This window comes from Anopheles moucheti, chromosome 2, assembly GCF_943734755.1.
Source record: "Anopheles moucheti chromosome 2, idAnoMoucSN_F20_07, whole genome shotgun sequence".
Taxonomy (NCBI): Eukaryota; Metazoa; Arthropoda; class Insecta; order Diptera; family Culicidae; genus Anopheles; species Anopheles moucheti.
This window is the reverse complement of record NC_069140.1, coordinates 44,195,879-44,217,167: the sequence shown is the minus strand read 5'-3', so window position 1 is coordinate 44,217,167 and position 21,289 is coordinate 44,195,879. Positions and strand designations below refer to the sequence as shown.

Here is a 21,289-nt window from a genome sequence, read left to right as displayed (position 1 = left end):
TCAAACCGTTAGCCATCAAAAACCCCTGTGCGCACTGCACGAAACTAAGGGCTTAGTAAGATTGACGTTGATAAGCCATCGTCAGTCTACACGGAGCGCCGGCACGCAATTTTCCACACGCAGCCTAATCAAGTGGGCCATGGGAGGCGAGATTGTTATCGAACCTTTGTTTTTCCACAGCCGAAAGAATGCGTCGGGTCGAAGGGAATTCGCCCACTTTGCCGTATATTGAAAACGCGTCCGGAAAGTACGGAAAGTTTTGTCGATAGTTTTGCAGTAAGCTACAATTTTATTTTATTTTTTTACGTAAACGACCCAAGCGCTCCAAAGCCTCAATTATGGGACGTTTATAAGCAGCTTTAATAAAGCAACGCAGCCGCCGGTTGCTTATTTGTACGTGCTCAGCGGTACTTGGAGGTGGCAAGGACAACAGAAGTTGCTGCTTGTAATTGAAAAGCTCATAAATCCTTCGCTAGGAATGAGGCCATTTTGGAAACACTTCGTTCGAGTTCGGTGGAAGAAAAAAGCTCGGTAACGAGCTCGGGTTCAGTCTTACGCTTCCAAGTCCAGCTGCTAACAGTCTTGCAGCCCTGTCACCGGTCACCACCGTCACCATTACACGACTTTTATGCTAAATTAATGCTAGTGAAACTTTTTAATTGCATGTAAATAAAGTGTGTACCGCGATAAAAACGGAATGGCCGCACGCCGCTTCCGCCACAGCTTTTCTTTTTACACGGATGGTGTTTCATTTTTATTTTAATTCTTAACCATCGTTCCGGTCTTTTCTTGTGCTTTAGAGTTATGTTTGCTTTTTTCTTCTCCTTTTGCTTTCGTTTCACAACGGCACTTCGCTCACTCAGGGAGCAACAAAGCCAAGCCGAACTTCAGCTTTGTGCAAATGAGCTGCAGGAGGTCAACGAGCGGATAAAAAGTATGCACAAGCGGAAGTAAACAGTAAACAAAAAGAAAACTTTTTTTTCTTTTTTTTCGCCGTTTTTTTTCTTTCAACTTGTGAGTGTGTGTGTTTTTCTTACTATTTGTTGTAAAACAGTCAAAAAAAAAATCCCCAAGAAGTAGGAAACCAACCAAGCCACTAGCGTGAGGACAAAAGACAGGCAAGAGAACTGCAGAATGAAGCGCGAAATGTTGCTTCTTTTGCAGATTTCTTTCTAACAACAGCAGAAGAGAAAAAAAACATTTTTTCTTATTTTGCAACCGGTCATAAGTAAGTTTGGAAAAGCGAAAATGCTGGATCAGACAAGCACAAGCACAGGGGCGGATCAACATTTTTCTTGTAAGCTTTTCGGCGTACAGTTGGCCAAAAAGGGAGGCAACAAAAAAAAGAATATTTTAAGCCCACTTAGCAGCAAAAGTGGAAGTAAAACCATACAAGATATGAAGGATGGATTTTTACAGTTTGTTTTTTATGCTGTACTTTAATTGTGTTGCCGGCTCAAGAAAGGGACTCCGAAATCAGAAAGCACATCAATATACTGCTGACACTCGCAGGAAACGTGCACGGGTCCTCCTTCGGTAGCGTCAGAACGCTAGTGATGAGAAAGTAGACAAAAACCCTTCGTTAGCGTAAAGTTATTTCCCTCACCATTCACTAGCATGTGGCACGTACTGTAGCGCATTTGGCGATCAAATATTAATTCTACTGCAAGATATTCGTTTTTATTTTGCACTTATTGTGTGTGGTTCGTTTACATATTTTTTTTTTCTTCTGGCGATCAGCCACCTTTTAAAGATTTTAAATGCAATTTATTTTTGTAATGTGAAGCGTTAGGCTAACCAAAATGCTGTTTTATACAACCGGATCGTAATGGGATGTATTTATCTGCTTTAGCAGCAGTACCAGAAGGAAGCGTAGGACGAAGGAACGAAGAATAAAATTTAATACCCAGGGGAAAAACGACGTATTTTTACTACTCTTTTCAGTGAGGCGGCACCTTCAGTTACGTTTTATGTTTTCCCAATTAGGCAAAAGCGGTCATGCATTTTTCGCCCGAACGTTGCCTTGCTATATGTTGGCAAAGAAGATAAAAACGAAGGAATAGAATCACCTTTTGCAAAAAAAATAGGACACGTAGTGAGTAGTTTTCCACCGTTCGGACATTGCTACCGGTGTGCCCTAGATGGCGTGACGTGCGAATGGCTTTGGCGTAATTAACTGTTCTTATACCGAGCGTACCCCTCCCCCCTCCCAACCCCCTCCACCCCAACCCATCATGTTTTTATGCGCACGTGTAGGTGTGTGTTTGGCAAAGCTCACCATTTGAATAATTATTCTTCCACGAGCTAACAAAGTTTTATTAGTTTACCGTGTAGAAGTTTTACCCCGAGTTAATGGGAAATTGTTCTGACCGTGGATGAGTGAACGGGAAAAGATTTTTAGCTTCAAAAACAACTATCGGCAGCAAAAACCGAACTGTTTAACGCATTACTTGAAGGCGTTTGAATGGAACGATGTTAGCGGGAAATGTTTGTGATGTGATTATTTTACTGCAGTTTTGTGAGTATGTCGTACATTTTTTTTATGTGCACAACGAATTGGGCTAGTAGAAATAGAAGCAGCTGACGACCATTCCACATACAGTTGAGGTACATGATAAACGATCCACAGATAGGATGAGCATATCTCAATGCTGTAAGTAACTAGCTGCGTCATTTTTATATGAAACATGGATCTCACCATGAACTGAAATGTTGAGAGAGCTGTTGAGCTACTAGCGGATCAAGCTTAGGCGCAGGCGACCCTAAGCGGAATGTCAGATGAGGCCTGTTAAGGCCTATCAGTTGGAGAGGTTCTTCAGATATTATTGGTGCTCAGGGTCCTTGCTGCTTGAAGCCCTCCGTGCGGCCGCTTTGTTTGCGTAGCGCCCCTGAGTTGAGCATTGACTTATCAACCGCGTATAGCAACATCAACGGAACAATAGGAAAACATTCCTTCATTGAATCGTGTAGGGTGATGAGAAGTGGATTCTTTTCAGCACATCCAACACGAGAAATATTCTGAGGATTTATCGGAAATATCTTCAAACATTAATGGCTCGAAGGTCTTGCTGAGCATCCGAACAGTACATTTTAAACTGCTATGAGTTGTTGAAATTAAGGAGAACCTTTCCTGGGAAATTGTTGTGTTCCATTTCAATGAATTACTCAGCTAGAATTAATTAATTAGAGTTAGAATTACTCAGCTCAAATTAACTAATTGACCGCACAAGTCGATCGAAAATCCTACCTTGGGCATGATAAAGTTGATCCTTTCATAAGGATTGGCTAGCTTCGATCGAAAAATGGCTTTGTTTTGTAAATTACTTCTTGGATTACTAATATTTCCCAGAAACACACATGCGTATCAAATGTTGACGACGATCATATCTTGTAACCAAAAAAGTTAGAGAAATATCCTCTTGAAAATGTCTTTAACACTTATTTTTTCAATCACTTTTAAATTGATAAGGTAATTTCAGATTGACTGTCGCCGGTTAAATCAATAAACCCACCCTCCACATCTACTTGTAAGTCGAGCACTCTCTTTAACAAAAGCATAATGCTGTCAGACCGACCATCCCACTGGGGGATGTCAGAAGAGATGATGAATAACATAAAGATCTACTTCGATATTGATTACTGGAAAGTCACCGGCCGGGGGATAAATGAACACACACCCACCCTTCTGCTATTTATTTTCCCACCCCTGCCGAAGCAAATTCCAAGTTCAAGCGCAAAGAAACGGTTCGTTAGTGTACGTGTGTGGTATATATGGTACTTACTTTGTCTCGGATTTCCTGTCGCATCTTTTCCCGCTCCTCCTCCATCTTGCGGTGCTTCTCCTTGCGTCGTTCCTCGGCCTCGCGGATCGCCTCCTGGCGTTCGCGCTCTGCCTCCTCTTCCTTCTCTTTGTCGTTCTCATCGTCACCTCCATCACCTCCAACAGCGCCTGCAAGTTATAGCACACATTACAAGGGGGAATAACATATGGAAGCGCATCGGCTTGCGCGGGGGCCCCAGCGTTTTCTCAGCACGTTGCTTTTAGGATTGTTGTTGTATTATTTTGTTTTCACTGTGTTTCCTGCTTGTTTGCTTTATTTCGTCTTCGTCTCGTGGCCTCGATGGAGTTTTTGAGTAGAAGATTCGATCGATAAGAGGTGGCACAAAATCTTGTAAAATCAATGATCGCCTCAGTTGGGTGCCTACACACACACACACACACACGCGGGGGCTGCTTAGATTCTGTGCATGTATTCAATCGCATGTGTGGTGTGGTTGTAGCAGCGCTTTCGTGGGCGCATGGGTTTCCAACCCTCCCCCTGAGACGTGATCTAATTGTATCACCAACCAGCGGGATGCCGAAGGAAATGAAGTTAAGATTGGATGACAAGCGGCCAAAAAAAAAAAACAACTGTTACCCGAAATACTCGAAACACTTCTAAGTTAATTATTTAAATGGAAGAATCCTGTCGGGCTCGTCGGGACCGTTCCCTGCTGGGTGTCCCCTTTGGCTGACAGCGGGACAGCGTTTGTCGCTAGCACGTTTTCCATCACCCAAGTGCAAGTGCCCTCCCGGCGGCACTGGAGACGGGCAATTGCGTGCGCGGCAGCCACTGTCGCACGCGGAAGTCGGAGTGAAAGTGAATAATTCAATTACCCCTGCAGAGGTGCGGACCATCACGCGGCACCATCATGCACATTGGTGGCGCCAGCGCGCGGGAGTTACACGAGTCCGGAAGGACCGAAGCGAAGGACCAAGCGTGGCAGTGGAATTTGAATCTTACTTACGCTTGTTATGTACTCGCCCCTTCTGTACTGATGAATCATTGCGCAGCGAGGCCAGACAACGGTCACTGTTCAACTCGAGAACTCAAGTTTATGAATTGACGGTTTCCCCTTCAAAGTCCCTAGACCCTAGGGTAGTCTCGTGTCTATTTTATCCAGGAGTCGCGCAGTGTCTCCCACCGAGCAAGTTACTGTCAGCGGAAGGAATAGCGGTGATGTGATAAGGAAATTTGATAAAATATTTTGGTTTCATTACACCGGACACTCGACCGGAAAGTAGAAGGAAATTGAAGTATTTATGTGTGTGTGTGTGTGTGTGTGTGTGTGTGTGTGTGTGTTTGTGTCTGTAACTTTTTTGAACAAACAAAACCAACGAAAAAAAATGTGGTATCGAAAATTAAGTTACCAGTGCGTGCTGGTCGGTACCGTACCGCTCGCTATGGTCATTTGCTTGACAGTGACACAGGTATGAACCATCAAAGAAAGCATCCTGGAGGGGAAAAAAATGAAAAGACCGCTGCCTTCATTTCCGCCCAAACTGAAGGCAGCACCGTGGCATCTTAAAAGCTTTCCATAAGTCAATTTACGTAGCCAGGTTTGTTTCTCACGTCGGAACGGAGGGCCTCCGCAGATATAGATAGTATCGGGAAATGGGGAAGACTTGCGCCCGACTTACCCCGGAGCGCAGTTCTCCATTACCGACTTACCTAATTACGGTAGGGATGAAATATTAATGAAAAATTTACTCCGCAATTAAGAGTGTACACGCGTCGTCTCGGGCGGTAAAGGTGACACACACACACCTCCCATCGGGAGGTCTACTGGCCTAACTTTTGTGGCCCTCCATCACAACCACCGTTACCAAGAATGGTTACTGTACAGACACTGTGCCGAGACATTCCTGTAGGACCGTGTTCATCTGGTACCATTAGACTGAGACAGCCGTTGCATATTTAATGCCGTAAATGGCTACGGTGGTCGAACGGGCTTTTCCTCATTCCTGAAGCTTACACCCAGGGACACTGTGTAGCGGCAGCGGGGTTCGTAGTCATGGGTACTGGTGTCACCGTGTTCGGTACGGACACGGACACCGCCGAAAAGCGAGTTAATGTGTTATACATAAAGGCCGTGTTTATCACGTGAAATGTCCCATTCATTGAGACAGCTGACAGTTGATTCGGAGATGTCACCGGGAAGCTTTTACTGTGTGCTTTAGCTAGAAGCGCGGGATTAGCTCATTAGCCGGAGAGCATCGGAAGTGGATTATCTTCGACTTTCGATCGTTCGGTACGGGATTCCGCGTCCGCAAAACAAAACCGTTCCCAATCGGTCTCGTTAGCGCTAGCGCTGACAAATCGACGTGCCTTCCGAGGAACAAAAATCCCAACTATGTCGAACTCATCAATCTCAGCGATTGTCGATCAATCAAAATGCAATCTGATTTCGAACGGAAGAGTTAGTGTGACCGTTTGACAAATGGAATACCGGCCAGTACGGAAGCTGATGAAGTTCAACCATTAAGAACGAGGACAGTTTGTTTTGTGGGGAAATATTGCAAAGCTACGTGGAAGGAAAATCTCCCCACCATCATCCGCTTTTTGGCGAAATAGTGCTTCTAGCTCACTGCACAGGTGAGTGAACGATCGACACGCCGATTACTTCTGTCCGGATGTTTTTTTTTCCAGCCACAATCCAGTGATGTAACCGGACGGGTGATTTATTTCATCGGTTTGATCTTAAATCACATCAGCCAGGAACAGGAGCAGCAGCAGCTTCGCCAAGTGTGTGCAAAGTCGATAACGTGCTAGTTGCGTGTTGTGTATTCGTTTTTGTTTTTTGGCATCGCTGTTACGTACCGTAATCGCTTCGCTATCGACGAGGGCACGACGAAGGCAAAAAGTTAGCAAACGTTACAAACGCGTAATGACCATCGTGCGGCACCTCTTCAAGCGTTACGACGACGATCGATGGCATGCATGGGAACCGTTAGGGTGCAGAATGAAGGATGAGGCCCCCCAATATGGGTGGGTGGTTCGCTTCTTCCGTACCGGTGCACACATACACTCCGATTTTTCTTCGAAAATCATTTACGGTGGTAGTTTAGGATTTATTTTTTTGTTTTATTATGCCGCGTAGACGACTGTGCGGCATCATAATGGCCACCGAGAGAGATTGTGAAATGGAACCCCCCATTTGGGACACTGTTTAAGCATCAATTTTGTTAAAGTTTCGCTTTCTTTTTTGGCTCTTTGTTGCTCAATGTTACTGGATGGAAAATGTAACGACACCGGTTATGATACTGTGCCAGAAGGATGGGAAAGGTGTTCACAGGAGAACCATTATCGAACGCTAGACGTGGTGACATTTCTTTCTGCTTAGTTTAAAAAAAGTCAAGCCATAATCCGGTACGGCAAACTGCGGATCGATGGCACTATGTGTCACGGCATTCGGTGCTGCAAAACCGGTAATTGAATCTGTCACACCGCTCACGAGGCCTGTCACAACGCTGCCCATAATGCCAATCACTTTCCTTCATCATTTCTACCGTAATCGTTTATTATCGTTTCGATTATGACATTTCATGAGTGAGTGAGTTTTGCCTGTTCATGTATCCTGGCGAAAGTCACACACTGACAATGTGGACACAGTATGAGTTTCCCGGTGAAAATCAGCTAGTCAAGGCTCTGAAGAGGGCATCCCCGTACGATAGTCGACTTCGTAACATCATTTTTCTCCCCGTTCCGTGTCGGGTCAGGATGGAAGCGATTCAAACCATACACAAGCTACATTGGTTAGCTTTCGATTTTCTTGCGAACATATCGATTAGGACGTAAGGAACAGTGGGGCACAACATCAACAGCAACAACAAAAAACAAGGCCAAACAAAGTACATCAATTCTTCGCTTCTTTCGCGCTTCACATGAAGGGTGAGAGAGAGAAGAAAACCCCCTGTGCGTCGGGGCCACATACTAAGTTGCGACCAATCGGTGGCAGCGGACTGCTGCCTCTGTCACGTTGACGTATCGCGCTCGTTCACATTTCCTATCCCGGTGGGCGATACGCTCTACCGGCCATCGGGCCATGTGTCGCCGCCATTGTCAGCCCCCATTATTTTATCGTTTCGAAATTGATTTTTCTGTTACGTCCGTTGCCGCGTCCGATGGTGGTAAACCCGTCAATAGTGTGTGTTTGTGTGTGGTGTAATTTGTACTACCCCACAAAATATCAAATCAGGACAGCAATTTTCTGACACAGGTTCGATAAAACCACAGCACCATGAAGGTAATCCTGGTATACACCTCTGCTCCGGACCACATTAGATTATTGATCCAGCACGGTTCGATCCATCACGAACAGGTGGAGGGAATTTTGGATTATCCCAAAATTATGGCCCCAAATGTCCGATGGTGTAGCTTCTGCACAACCACACAGAACCGCGTACGTACATCGAGCGACAGACACAGATACCAAATCGTCGTCGCTAATTGAAACGAACGAGATTCAAAGAGCGTTGATTTGTCGTTATGATGATTGAATATTGATTTGGCTCGTTGAACCGCAAGGGAATCGTGTGTGCGCTGTGTGCGAGCAAAGATGAAAATTCCGCATTCATTTGTCGTGTTCATTCCTTCTAACGCGGCCCGCGGCAAGGACACAATGCATGCCGTACATGGGGAAGGGAAGAAATATGCTTTTGAACACGTTTAAATTTGGGAGAGCAAATTTGACGAAGCTGAGAAAAAAAAGAACTTCAATCAACCAAAGCAATTAACGATCAGTAGACGGTTTTGTTCTCTGCTTTACCGTTCCTATCTCTGCGAATTTGCACTCTGCTGTTAGCAGCAAAAAGCTAGTGGATAATAAATTATTCATCAATGGAAATGCATGCAGCAGTACGAGAATGTTCGAAATTTGTTTTATTTTTTGTGTCGCTGTTCATTAGCGAGATTAGAAATGAATTATCCCTATTTGCATTAGGTTAGTAATGAAACTTCCCATACGAGTGGACCTTGAGTTCCCAACCAACCAACTCAGCAACCATAGACATCCTAAATAAATGCATCGATGGAATGCGAGACGGTGGAAGGGTCAAGCTTTTACGTAAATTAAACAAAACCAGTTAATGGATTTGAGATTTGTTTGCTGAGTTGCTGACCGCTTCAGCCACCGCAAATAAACTTAATTTTTGCGGATAAAATCACCCAAAGCGTAACGAACGTACCACATCACTAGACGCTGTAGTTGCTTTAAATACAGCTGATTAGAAGCTGTGATCGGTTGACCAAATGGTGGACATCGCTGCTATTAGGGGGTTGAAAGATGCTTTTGGAAAATTTTACCTCGGGGAGGTATAAATAAGAGGATTAAATCACTCCCGTTCCACTTGTCACTGGGAATGGAATTAATATTACTGTTCCGTGATACCGAAATGGACCGTCCCTTCGAGGTGAGAAGTCGGCCCATCCCGATGGGACATCTCGGGTGGATTTTTTTGTTTTTCGTACTTGCCACTGTATTCACGTGCTAATGCCGGAAGGATGAGCGGTTCTCTTCTCGCTTACAGTGACATGAAATATTCATTAACACCGTACGACCGTGCAAGCCGCTATCGGAAAACGTTTTACTTGATTACATGTAGGATCACCGTCTTGTGCACCTTTTTTTTTGTTATTCGATGCCATCCTATAAACGTTGAATGAGCGTTAAGCGAGTGTGTGTTTGAAGTAGCACGCTATTTGCATCGGTTGCAAAGGATGCTTCGTACATGTCAATTCCCCCGGCATCTTCTCGTCACGAAGAGCGACCGGACCAGAATTAAATCAAACCGGCAGGAAATTACACAATGAGGGCCCTGTCATTGCTGTGGGTGCTGTGGATGAACCTTTTGGCTGACCACACGCCGGGGGAACATACTGGCTAGAGCTGGCGCAGTAAAGGTCCTTTCGCCCCCATTTGACAGATGCTGGATATTCATACATATTCATCGGGAAGCGTCCTGTACCCTATCGTTTGCCAGCGATCTGTGCCACATAATGGTTCGGTTGTTTTCGATTGTTGTTTCTTATCTGTTTTGCTCCCCCACTAGAGGGCACTATTCGCATGGGCGCCGCTAGGTAGAATGTGCCTTCATCCTATTAGTCGATCCTCCCTGCGGGATACATGGCTGCATCTTCAGAGATAATGTTGGACGAGCAGCGAATGAACGGAATACAGGCCATACACGAAAGGCGTGTGTGTGTGTGTGTGTGTGTGTGTGTGTGTGTGTGTGTGTGTGTGTGTGTGTGTTGAAGAATTAATGGAGAATCTGTCCTGATAAGATTAGAGCCGCTCTGGGGCGGTACCTAAGCTGACTAGCTTACCGAAACGGTTGGGCATTTTCGCCCGATAAGGAGTGAGTGAGGGTGACAAGTGTCTGGAATAGTAATACAACGGGTTAGGTTTCTGCCGCCCGTATGTCACAATTTGGCCAATGTAGATGAACAAGCTTGAGGGAGGGGGGAGTTTTCGTATCAAACCCTTCCAACGTTGTTGACAAACGAGATATTGGGGATGATTGCCGACAGACAGTGGGTCCGGAATCGATCGGCTCCTCACACAGTGCGATACAATGTCCGGGCAGATAAGTGAGAATAGCCGAGAGCTTAACAGTGAAGGGGCTAATAAAAGTAATTAAAAATTAATTATTAGTATTGAAGTGAGCAGCAGCGCAAAACACTTTCACCCGGAAAATTGTTAACCGTAAACGTCCCGAAACACCAGAACCTTCGACCCCGTAAACAGCCAGATGGCTGGCAAATAATTTATCATCCTGCAAAAACCAATCAAGGGGTGATTGCAGCTTTTGTGATAGCAAATTTTCAACAGCACGGCAAACTAATTCATTCCCGGCGTGGGGAGGGTTTAGTTTGGCCGTGATGATGGTTCGTGGAACAAGTTTTCGATGATGTGTGCTGGATGCACACAACGTGCTGGAAACAAAAAAAAGTTTGTTACACAAAAAGCCATCACGGTAGAAAATGTGACTCAAAACTCAATTAAGCATGGCGTAGCGATTCCCTATCTATACGAAGGAAGTCAAAGTTTTCGCCCCACGCATTTTGTGCATGATGAGAAAAAAAGGGGCTTGTAAATGGTGTAAGGGTGCAATTTAATTAAGTTTCCGGATGCTCGAAAGCGTTTCCCAAACATGGGAAGCGTATTGGACGAAAATAGAATCGGGTAAAAATCCCTTTGTTTCGACATTCTTATTTAACAATTTCCATTAGTTACATTAACGCTTGTTTAGATGAATTTGAAACATTTTCAAACTATAATTTACCTCACTGCTCAATTACTCTTGATAGTTACATTAAAGTTAGTTTAGACGAGGTATCGATGGCTACCAAATCAAACTATTTAGGATTCACAACCGCAGTCAGGTGTTAATACCATCTTAATCTGCTCCAGAATTCCTACGAACTATTCACGGTCGAGTGTCGCCATTCGCCGTTCTGAGGATCACACAGACACCAATACTTCATCTCAATTTTAAACGACTAAAGATCAAAGCTTGTATATCCACTTGGGAGCTCCGAAAAGAATTTACGAGATGAAGCGTCAAGTGTCATTCAAATGATATGAGAACAACTAATTCTTTGTAAAATATTGAATTCATCCTGCAGCTCCTACACCTCGTTATAGTAACTAGTCCTCCTTTAGCCTTCTCCAAATATCAGCGGGTAAGGCAACAGTGGTAATTAGAACTCAGAGCAACGACTTATTAAATTTACATCGGCTTTCATACCAAAACTACAGCAAATAATGTAAAAATTAGGTATAAACTTTTCAGAATTTACTTCTCGATCTCGATAAGAATTTATAATTTCTTTACATTTTATGGATGCTTTGGAATGCATGACCGAGTTTTGTGTATATTTTATCATTATTCCACTACAGAGCTCCGATTGATGGAGGAATATCATCGAACATATCGCCCTTTAAGAGAATGGGACGAACGTGTTGTGTGAGGATGGACAGATCCGTTACTCAGGGTGAGCATATGTACAACCACAATTCAATTAATCAAAATTGTATTAATTTCCCTATCAATTACGGCTAGGCGAATGTGACCAAATGGGGCTGCCATCTGTCTGCCAAAAGGGATGTACCGGACCGGAACTATGGTTTGTTCAAAAGGGAAGAAACCGGCAACATCCAAGGGGATGATAATATGATGATATACAATGTGTGCGTGTATCGTATGTGCTAGTCGAAGGAACAAACAAAAAAAAGATCTCAAACCGCCGTAGGGCGCTACTTCCATTCAACCATGCCAGCGAGTGCACAACACAACGCCCTTTCGAGTGTTTCACGCAGCAAATAATTGAATTCCGACCATTCCGCTTAAATTTATGCAATTTACGAAGTGGCATTTATTAGTGAGGCAAAACTTCATGTTCCCGGGTACGGGAACATGCATCATCATCACACGGGAACTGCCGGAAAGGAACATCGTTGCTACCGAGCGACCCATGCCGCACTGTATGCAGTGCGCCCAGGAATGACATTAAAAGTTCTTTAGTCAATAATCGAAAATAAAACCGACCCATTTTGCTGGATGCGAACATCATCGTGTGAATAGAGACCATGTTTACCATTCAATTCCACGGTCGGATGGGTTGATGAGCGGGATGTAAACAAGGATGGTGGATGAAGTTGGTACGCTGTGGAGCGCGTTCTGATGGTCGGGAAAAATGGCATTAATCAATTTCATTTCGTTCTCGTTTGAATAACAATTTGATTGCTCATCTCGAACATTCCGACGCGAAAGGCGAAATTCTCCTGGTGTCGAGCTGGAATGCCGGTACGGATGTATATCCACTCGCTGTACCGCTGGTATGTGCGTTACCAGAAAGGAGTCTAGCGTACGGAATGTGGACCGTTCCATTGGATTTCTATTACGCTCTGCCGAAGCCAAGAATTTACGCTAGCAGTGGCAAACGCGCAAACGATTCTTAGAAAATACGCGCGGAAACCTTTACATGAAAAATGATCGCAAGCAGGAAGACGTCATGATACGAACGTTCGTCGTATACCGTGCGATGGTCATTCGATTTTCGAAACGATTTGCCTTTTTCTTCGTGGCTTCAGTTTTTCCGCACATACTATTCCGAACACGTACGAGTATTCTCGGGCAAAATAAATCATTCGCTTTGCCCATTAATGGGGTTTCTGCCTGAAACCGATCGAGGGGAAATGTTGGAAACATTACATTCCGTTCGCGATAATAGTGTAAAGAAAAATACAGCAAGCTGGTCGTAAAAATGTTAATCGCCAACGATCGGCTTGAATGTGTACGATGTGGGGTTGTGTAGTTGCTGACGATGCAGTTAGCTAATTGGCTTCATTGATTCAAGAGGGACAGAGAGAGAGAGAGTGGGTAAAAATACGTAAGTTGGACATGGACATGTGAGACCCATGCATCGCGTCACGTACAGCTGAACTGCTTCAAACGAGCGAATGATAATTACAACACCACTTAATGCTGAGGCCCTATTTCATTCGATCTCCGTTCGGTGGCCGGGATCGAAATGATTTCGTTGGGAAGAAACTTACCTCCAGCAGCTCCTAAACATATAATAGAAACACAACAGAAAAACAACCAAAAGCATCAATAGGAAGAACAAAATTAAATAAAAAATAATATCAAGGACCAATCATGTTAGCATTTAAATTTTTAAATTGTTTGTTTTTTGGTTTTTGTAAGATTTTGTTTTGAAAAATAATTTATTAGCATAAAAAACGATAACAGAAAAATTGTAAAATTGTGTCAAAACATTATCACACATAACGAAACAAAAAACCATCAAAATAAAAAAAAAACCAGAGGATAATCGGAAACGGTAAAAAAGGGGAAAATAGAAGGGAGAGAAAGAGAAGAGAAAAGTTCGTTAGTATTTGAAGAACACTGTTAGTTAGAAGAGAAGTTAATGGATGACAGCGAAAAGAGGGAAAGCGAATATGTCTGTCTAGTGTAATGATGTTTGCTTGATGTGTCTAAAACAGGCTACGTTTTATTTGCGTGATTATTTATTTGCTCTTAATTTCTACGATATGTTTCACTATGGCACATGATTAGTATGATCATTTCGGCAAAAACTTTTGGTATGTTTTATAAGCGAAAAGCAGCTACTACCGTAGTTTAAAATTGTATAATAAAACAAAAATTCATGTAACTAAGAATGTAATTAAATTGTTCTAATGCGAAAATTGCACAAGATGAACGGTTATTGATAAATATTGATTGAACTATTATTTATAAATATTAATTTGTGTACAAAAAAAAACATTCGTTATTTCGATGGAGACGCCTGGTCCGGCACAGAACCGAAGTAAAAGTTAGTCTGTGTGCATACTAATGTGTGAGTATTTACTTCTGTACGGGTGTTTGCTGAAATAGGTAGATAAGATTACAGAGCAAATAGAAGCGATAGAACGATAGAGATGGATAGATAGATGCAGAAAGAAGTCGATAAAATGTAGATAGCAAGCGTTATATAAAGGATGCAACTACGGTTTTTGTTTGAAATCAAACCTTAGTAAAACACAATTGTGTCTAAAGGAACTAAATTACAGAAGAAAAACTGAAACAATTTAAAAATATTTTTTCATACACCAGCAGTAATGAAATACATTAACGTTTGGTTCCCAATGAGCTTTGGTGAGGTGGCTAGGCAATGAAAAACTTCAAAATAGCACGCACACTTGTGTCTTACCTGTTTTCTACAACCTGATACCTATTTTATTACACAAAACGTTGACGTGCCTGTTACGGCAAGACCCACGAAATAAAGAAAAACAATATCTAGACTTTTCACTAGCACTAAAAATTTGACAAATGTAAGGTGGCGGCACAAATGCTGCCGCCACAGCACTTTGTTCAGCGATCACCATTTGATGGAGTTGTATGCATCATAAAGTGCGATGTACGTTAGAGCGCGCAAGGAGCGCAAAACCGTGCGACAGCCGGTACTTATATTCCAGCTTAACCAACTGTTTCACGGCAATTGGTTCACACACACCGGAGAAATATGACTGTGCCGAAAATAACCAAAATAAAAACATCACGCTTCCCAGGCCGTACATCACAGCAGATAGCGTAAGAGTCTTTCGCACCCTTGAATGCCGTTCCATTGCCATAGCTGGTTGGGTGTGTCAGATCACGCCCGAACGACCTTAAGTACACGCGTATACAGACATCACAGGCTGTGCGGAGTCGTTCTTTTACGCACTTGTAGTCGCCACCGTGGCGAAAGTTTGCTGCAATGGTGGTTTGGTTTTTGGGAAGTCATTAAAATACTCCACACACCAATCGCGCGCGTCCCATGGAGAACATAAGTTTGCATGTAAAACAGCTTCTCGTTCCAACGTTCCACGGGCACTTTCCTGCATGTGGCCTTTTAAGTATTTTCCTCATCCACCCAGTTGGCGGCAACGCCATAGATGACAGTGACAGCTGTTGGCAGACATCTAGGAGTCATGTTACATGCGTTTTTTTTTTCTTATTCCTTTTTTGGGTGTCCCCCTCCCCAGACAACTGTGAACCAGCCCTGCCTAAACGGGTGTCGTTGTCAGGCATATGGACATGCATGGTAAGAAATAATAATAAAGTAGGTACTCGCAGACACATAAACACTGGGTTGTGAGGCGTGTTACCGTGTAAGTCAGTGTTGGCTGTCATCGTTTAGTATGGGGAGGTTTCGAATGTACCAGTTATGTTTGCTCCACTCCACGCAACCGGAACTGTGGCACCCGGTAGGCGTCGTAGACGACACACGGACACGGGCGGGTGTTCGAAAAATGTACCAAAGCTTTAATGATTGCACACGATAGGGTGAGTTTATGGCAACGCCGAACGGTGTACGCTTTCGAGTACCATCTTCACAGCGAGCATCCTCTTCTTCTAAGGAACGGGTTTCGCTTTTCTCGTATAATTATTGAAATTTTATACCATTGCACGATAGAGGGTGGTACCGTAGCGTTGAAAGTATTTCACGGAAGCGTGCATCCGGCGTAAGCAACATGACACATTTATGCTGCAACATACAACGACATGGCATAGAAGGGAAATGTTTCCGACAGCTTGCTTCATGCCTTGCTAGTGACGTGAGCGATTGAAAGCGAATCCAGCTCAGTGTCATTGAAACTGTCACTTTTTCTCAACCAACAGCACAGGAGAAGACTGGCTCCTTCCTGTTAGAACCCGCTTCCTTCAGCATATTCCATGTCACTGTCGAAGCCACGACAATACCCCGTAACTAGTGAGTTAAAAGGATGTGTACTGAAAGCATCACCAATCTCCATCAGCGTCGAAGGTTTCGAGTGGTAGAGAGCTTTTAACTGGTAGAAATTGCATGACCATTTCGATGGCTTCAAGATGGCTCAAAGCAAGCGTGCTGAGCAGTGATGCACCCTTCGGGATGTTCTCAAGTCACCAGCCTGGACAATGTCTCGGTTGCTCGGTGCACTCAAGTATAAGTTACGGCAAAGTGAATTACACTTCCACCCAATACCAATGCAGTAATTGAGCTGAAACTGTTTCTGGTGGATAAATAATCGAACGTAAAATCAAGTTCCGGTACATTAGACGACACTTGGGGATGAGCTGAAACTCAATCTCAGCGCTGTAACAGTAATGAACGTTGAAATTCAATTAAAAATCTTACTTCTTCCCGGGCGATGATGAAGGCACCGTTCGTTTTGCTTATCGTTGACGGCAATAGAGCGCAAGTAATTCCTGCTAATATGATTTCAATCCAACGTCCATCGTTCATCAGACGTTGCTGCTGAGGGGGGAGATCTATTTCCCACGCAATGGCACAAACTTTACAACCACCAGGCCGCCCTACCCGAACGGGCAGCCGAGCAGCAGCTGGACGGTACACGGGAATTTAATAAATACACCACCACCGCGTCCTGATCCCGGGCTATTCGGAACGGTTTCGGTTTTCCTGCACTCCTACTTCACCTCCCCCCTTTCGCGTCTTCGTTTACGCTTGACCACCAAATGGCAGAAGGCAAAAATCTTGACGAATTAAAAACTTTCCGATCCAGGCTCATCAACAAATGGCAGCAAACATCATCCCAGGGCTGTGTTTCTATGGAGCCACTTAAGCAACTTCTACCGCTGGGCTGCTTGTCGCAATTAATTTGCAAAAGTAAATTGAAAAAGTTTACATTTTCCCATCGTATTTTCCCATGGCAGGATCTGACCGTGAGGGACGATGACAAGCGCTACGGTAGCGTTGGCAGTGTGGTCGTGGGATTCGTGGAATGCCCGTAAACCGTGCTCTTATGCTCGATCGAACGGTGGTCGATTTTGTTTATTTCTCTTTTTTTTTTGGGACGATGTAGCAAACGAAATTATGGAGCAAATATGCTCCGATAACGAATCGGTCATAAAACCAACAAACCAACCGTTATGGACGGACGGTAAGCAGAGCGGACAAAACAAGTAAACGAACTTCCGAAATGTCAACCTCTCGATCTGTTTCGGTGAGTGTGATGCATCCGCTAGCTCGGCACGATGGAAGCGCTTCTCGGAAGTGCTCCAGCTTTGCTTCTCACAATCACACATCTTCCCACTACGTGCACCGGAGGTTTGCTGTCCATTGCGCTTCAAGTTGACACCCGGCGCGGTGGTACCGTGTTTGCATGCGGAAAGGTTACGCGCTGCGGTTTTCCGTTTCGTACCATTTGCCGACCGTTTGCCAGAGAGATGTGAAATGCTTTCGACTCGAGAATTATTCGTTCCACAAGCTCAACATCCCTCAAGTGCTTGTTGGAGGTTAGTTTTCCAGTGGGAAAAACAATTTCCATCTGGTGGGAAAATGCGGCAGTGGTGTTATTTACATCAAATCGTCGAATTACGCTGTTTTGCTGTCGAGACTTTTGCGTTGGCGTAAAGGTATTTTATGTTTAGTTTGTTTGTGGTTCTTTGTTAATTTTTGATTTTTGGATGAATGTTTCTAACGCGTGTGTGTTAAGAACACTTACGACAGGCAGTATATATATGCATACTGTACATCACATTTCATGAAAATCTACTTGCATAGCATATGCTCATTGAATATCATTAGTGTTCTGGTAAAATACTATGCTACAATTTTACCAAAGTGAAAATACGGCATTGCCGTCATAATATAAATTAAATAATTTTACCAAAATATTGCCTCATTTTATCATTTCCGTTCATCATCTTAATGCACTTTGATGGAGGATCAAACGAACCCAAATTGTACCTCTTTTTTTACGCTCCCGGGCACAATACCACGCAAAAGCAGATGAATCATTCTGCCCATGCAGTTGCTGTGCTGACATCGATCAACATCCGTCAAGCATGGGTGCAAGGTGGAACAGCAACGCAAACAACTAACACTGCCATGAACGGATAGCATCAACTTTTCTCCCCGAACGAATGATCGATCGTTCCGTATCGATCAAAGGAAATTGGAAAAGAGTTTCATCGTTCCAAGCAACAAGCTCTGTACACCGGGAAGGATATTTTCTCAATCGTTACTGCTTACCCCACTATGCCCACTACCCGAGTACATGCAGTGCCGGGACCACAGGAAAAGTTCTTACCCCACTCACTTGGGGAGTGAGTGTGGGAAAAATAAAAAGTTCGTCTATTTTCTCATTTGCTAAGTAGTTTGTAACGAATGAAAGCTTCCTTTGGGGGGAAACATAGCTCAATCCACCACAACCATACGGTCGAACGCTATCGTCGAACCCTGTTACGATACTCGTTCGATGAACGATTCCCTCAAGGGTTGGGTATTAGTCCCTTATAGCTTCGAATACCTTTGAAATAAATGAATAGCAACAGCAGCAGCAACCGGGTACAAAATGACTACGAGATCTAGCGCATCGCTAGCAGCGAGCATGCATGCCTGTATCAAAGCGCCTTTGGTGCAGTATCGTGCGTTTCATTGAAATTACGACGGGTATCTGTAACTGTAAAGCAATTGCAAAAAACAAAACCGGAAAGGCTTTCCGCCTTTCTTTCAGAGTGCCATCATCCATTAGGAGGTGCAGGTTGAGAGGAAAGCGTCGTTTCATTTCATCCAACATACATTCCCGAGAGCAATACTGAGAAGGTTCGAGCAGTGCAGGGAGTTTGGAAAAGTAAAGCAATGCTCTAATTTACAAGATTTCATTTGTACATTCTTAATTCCCACTTCAGCCAAGTGACCGTACGAGTAGCTTGGCGATTTTTTAAACGAACGATCCAATTCCGCTTTAGCGTTACTGTATCATGACTTCGAGAGGATCCCTTCTTTAGACGGTTCAATTGGGATTTTGTTTTCAATTCCTTTCGCTTCCACTGTGGATCATGAAACCGTTTGGTGGAACGTTAATCCTTGGGGAAGGATTTTTAAATACATCACTAGTTATAGTGTGCAGTTAGTTTGCTTTTGTAGCCATCTGGAAATCTGTACTTTCAGCTTAGTTTTTTTTCACTTGCACACGGGATTAATTCCTGTACATTGAAATGCAAGGAACTGAGTAGTTAAGGCTTGCGGGAATTGTTATTAAAAGAGAAAAAAAAATAGTACGGATTAATTCAGCAGAAAGTAGCACAACATGTAACAAGTAGTCCCCTAGAAGCACTTTCGTGGCGGATTTCTATAATCCGCGAGAGATCAACGTATTCACACAAATTTCAGCGTGTGTCAAATCCGGGAGAATGTCGTGTTTTCTTGGAAGTTATAAAGTATACTTTCTGCTTTGATCGTGATACATTCCGTGGATAAGATAATTTTTTGAAAGAAAACATTGACAATATGTCAAACAAATTTTGTTGTATCGAATTAGACGGCATTATCAAGCATTGTTTAAAACTTTTATGATAAAAAAAGTTTACTTAACCTAGATTAAGGTTAGGCTAACTTTTGTGAGCTTGAGACCGTAAAGAATTTAATTTCCCATAGCTATTGTAACATTTTTACAATAAATACATATATCAATAAACAACAATATTATGTTAGATTGAACAGTTCTGTCACAGCAAACGCAAATATTTTAGATATGTATTCTACAGTGAGGACCCAATAAATGTTAATTCACAATGCATCACTGCAAAATTGTTTGCAAAATGATCATCAATAGAAATTCTTCAAATAATTAGTATTTCTAGTATTAAAAAGCCTGGTTAGGCTTAAAACCCACACACATTTGACAGTTGGCCGCTGTCAATAAGCATGACAGCTAATGCAACAGGTATTTGACATTTTGACGTGACATAAGTCAACAGGTGAGTTGGAAGACAATTCAAATAGATATGTCAGAAGGTGATAAAAATGATAATTCCAACTAGTTTTTCGTGCACTTTAAATGCATCAAACCATCTTGATTTGGGGGAATTTTCGGATACCAGATAAAGTTGTTCAATGAATAGTTTAAAGGAAGAGATTGGAACATATTTGACTGTCGATTCGCGTAAAGAAGGCTTTTTTGGGCAGATAAATGAAGAGATAAAAGACACCGTCAACACGTTGTCAGCATTTAGTGGGATGTGATTCGTCTAACTTAAGAAGGAAACCAGCCTCGGTATGAGACACTGATATCCGGAAGAGCTTTCGCATTGATTCACAACTGCGGGATAATGCGTGCATAGAAGTGTGACCTATTATCGTTCTGTCATCCAAATCATCACACCACAACGACCTCGGGAAGAGTTGAAGAAATGGACCATTGTATTTCGGGGGTTTTCCCTACTTCAGCGGAGGTTCAGTCTCACAATCTCGAGATTTTGTCCTCGATTCTATCACAAGGTGCTCGAACGCGCTCGATGCAATTGTGTTCGCTCTGGTACGCGTACGCGGCCGTACCAACACGCGGGCGCCCTTAAAACATCGAGCATGATTCTGTTTGATCGATTTTCCCTTCGGTCATCTGTGGACCTAGTCGCGTACTAGGCGCACCACCATGCGCTGCAGCGCGGCCCTTTATTACGTGTGCCGCATTGAAGCAAACGGCACAATTTGGTGCTCTCTTTCCCTTTGGCACTCTGTTCGCTGGTCCTCTCTCGCTCGGGGCTCGTTTCCACAGAACGGGCGATTGCCTATGTTTGAAGTAAAGGCCAAGGATCGTTAAAATGTGTACTTTAGCGTCGGGATAGTGTTGGAACAGAAGCCGTGTCAGAGAGAAAAACGGGCTATGAAAATGGGAAGCGAAAGCGTAAGAGATAGCAAGTGCCGAATTGGTCACGGGTCGCCGTACACGAAACGTGTGAATTTGTGACTAAGGATTCACCACCGTCCGGACAACGGCTGCCAGGATCAGTGCCGCAATGCCGTAGTGTGCTAGTGCGGTTTTCGGCGAACATGTGACTGGCGCGGCATAGTTCGACGCGTAGGCGCACGAGAAAGCAAGCGAAAGGGCGCCTGGCATTTATCACCATTTGTTTCCAGTCGGACTGGTGCGTGCCTTTCGAAATGACAACCCATTCGCGTCGGGGTGG

At 43.6% G+C, this 21,289-nt stretch overlaps 1 protein-coding gene across 6 annotated transcripts in view; it reads right to left on the bottom strand.

Moving 5' to 3' along the window:
- Window positions 1–21,289, bottom strand: part of LOC128296909 (complexin) — a 162,732-nt gene that overhangs the window by 25,495 nt on the left and 115,948 nt on the right. For 3 of the 6 annotated variants that reach the window (XM_053032435.1, XM_053032437.1, XM_053032438.1), the window contains one exon: window positions 3,783–3,949. In XM_053032435.1, the coding sequence (XP_052888395.1) occupies window positions 3,783–3,949 (167 nt within the window). Of the gene's footprint in view, window positions 1–3,782; window positions 3,950–13,380; window positions 13,393–21,289 lie in introns of all 6 variants that reach the window. The other 3 variants (XM_053032434.1, XM_053032436.1, XM_053032439.1) reach the window with 2 other exon arrangements.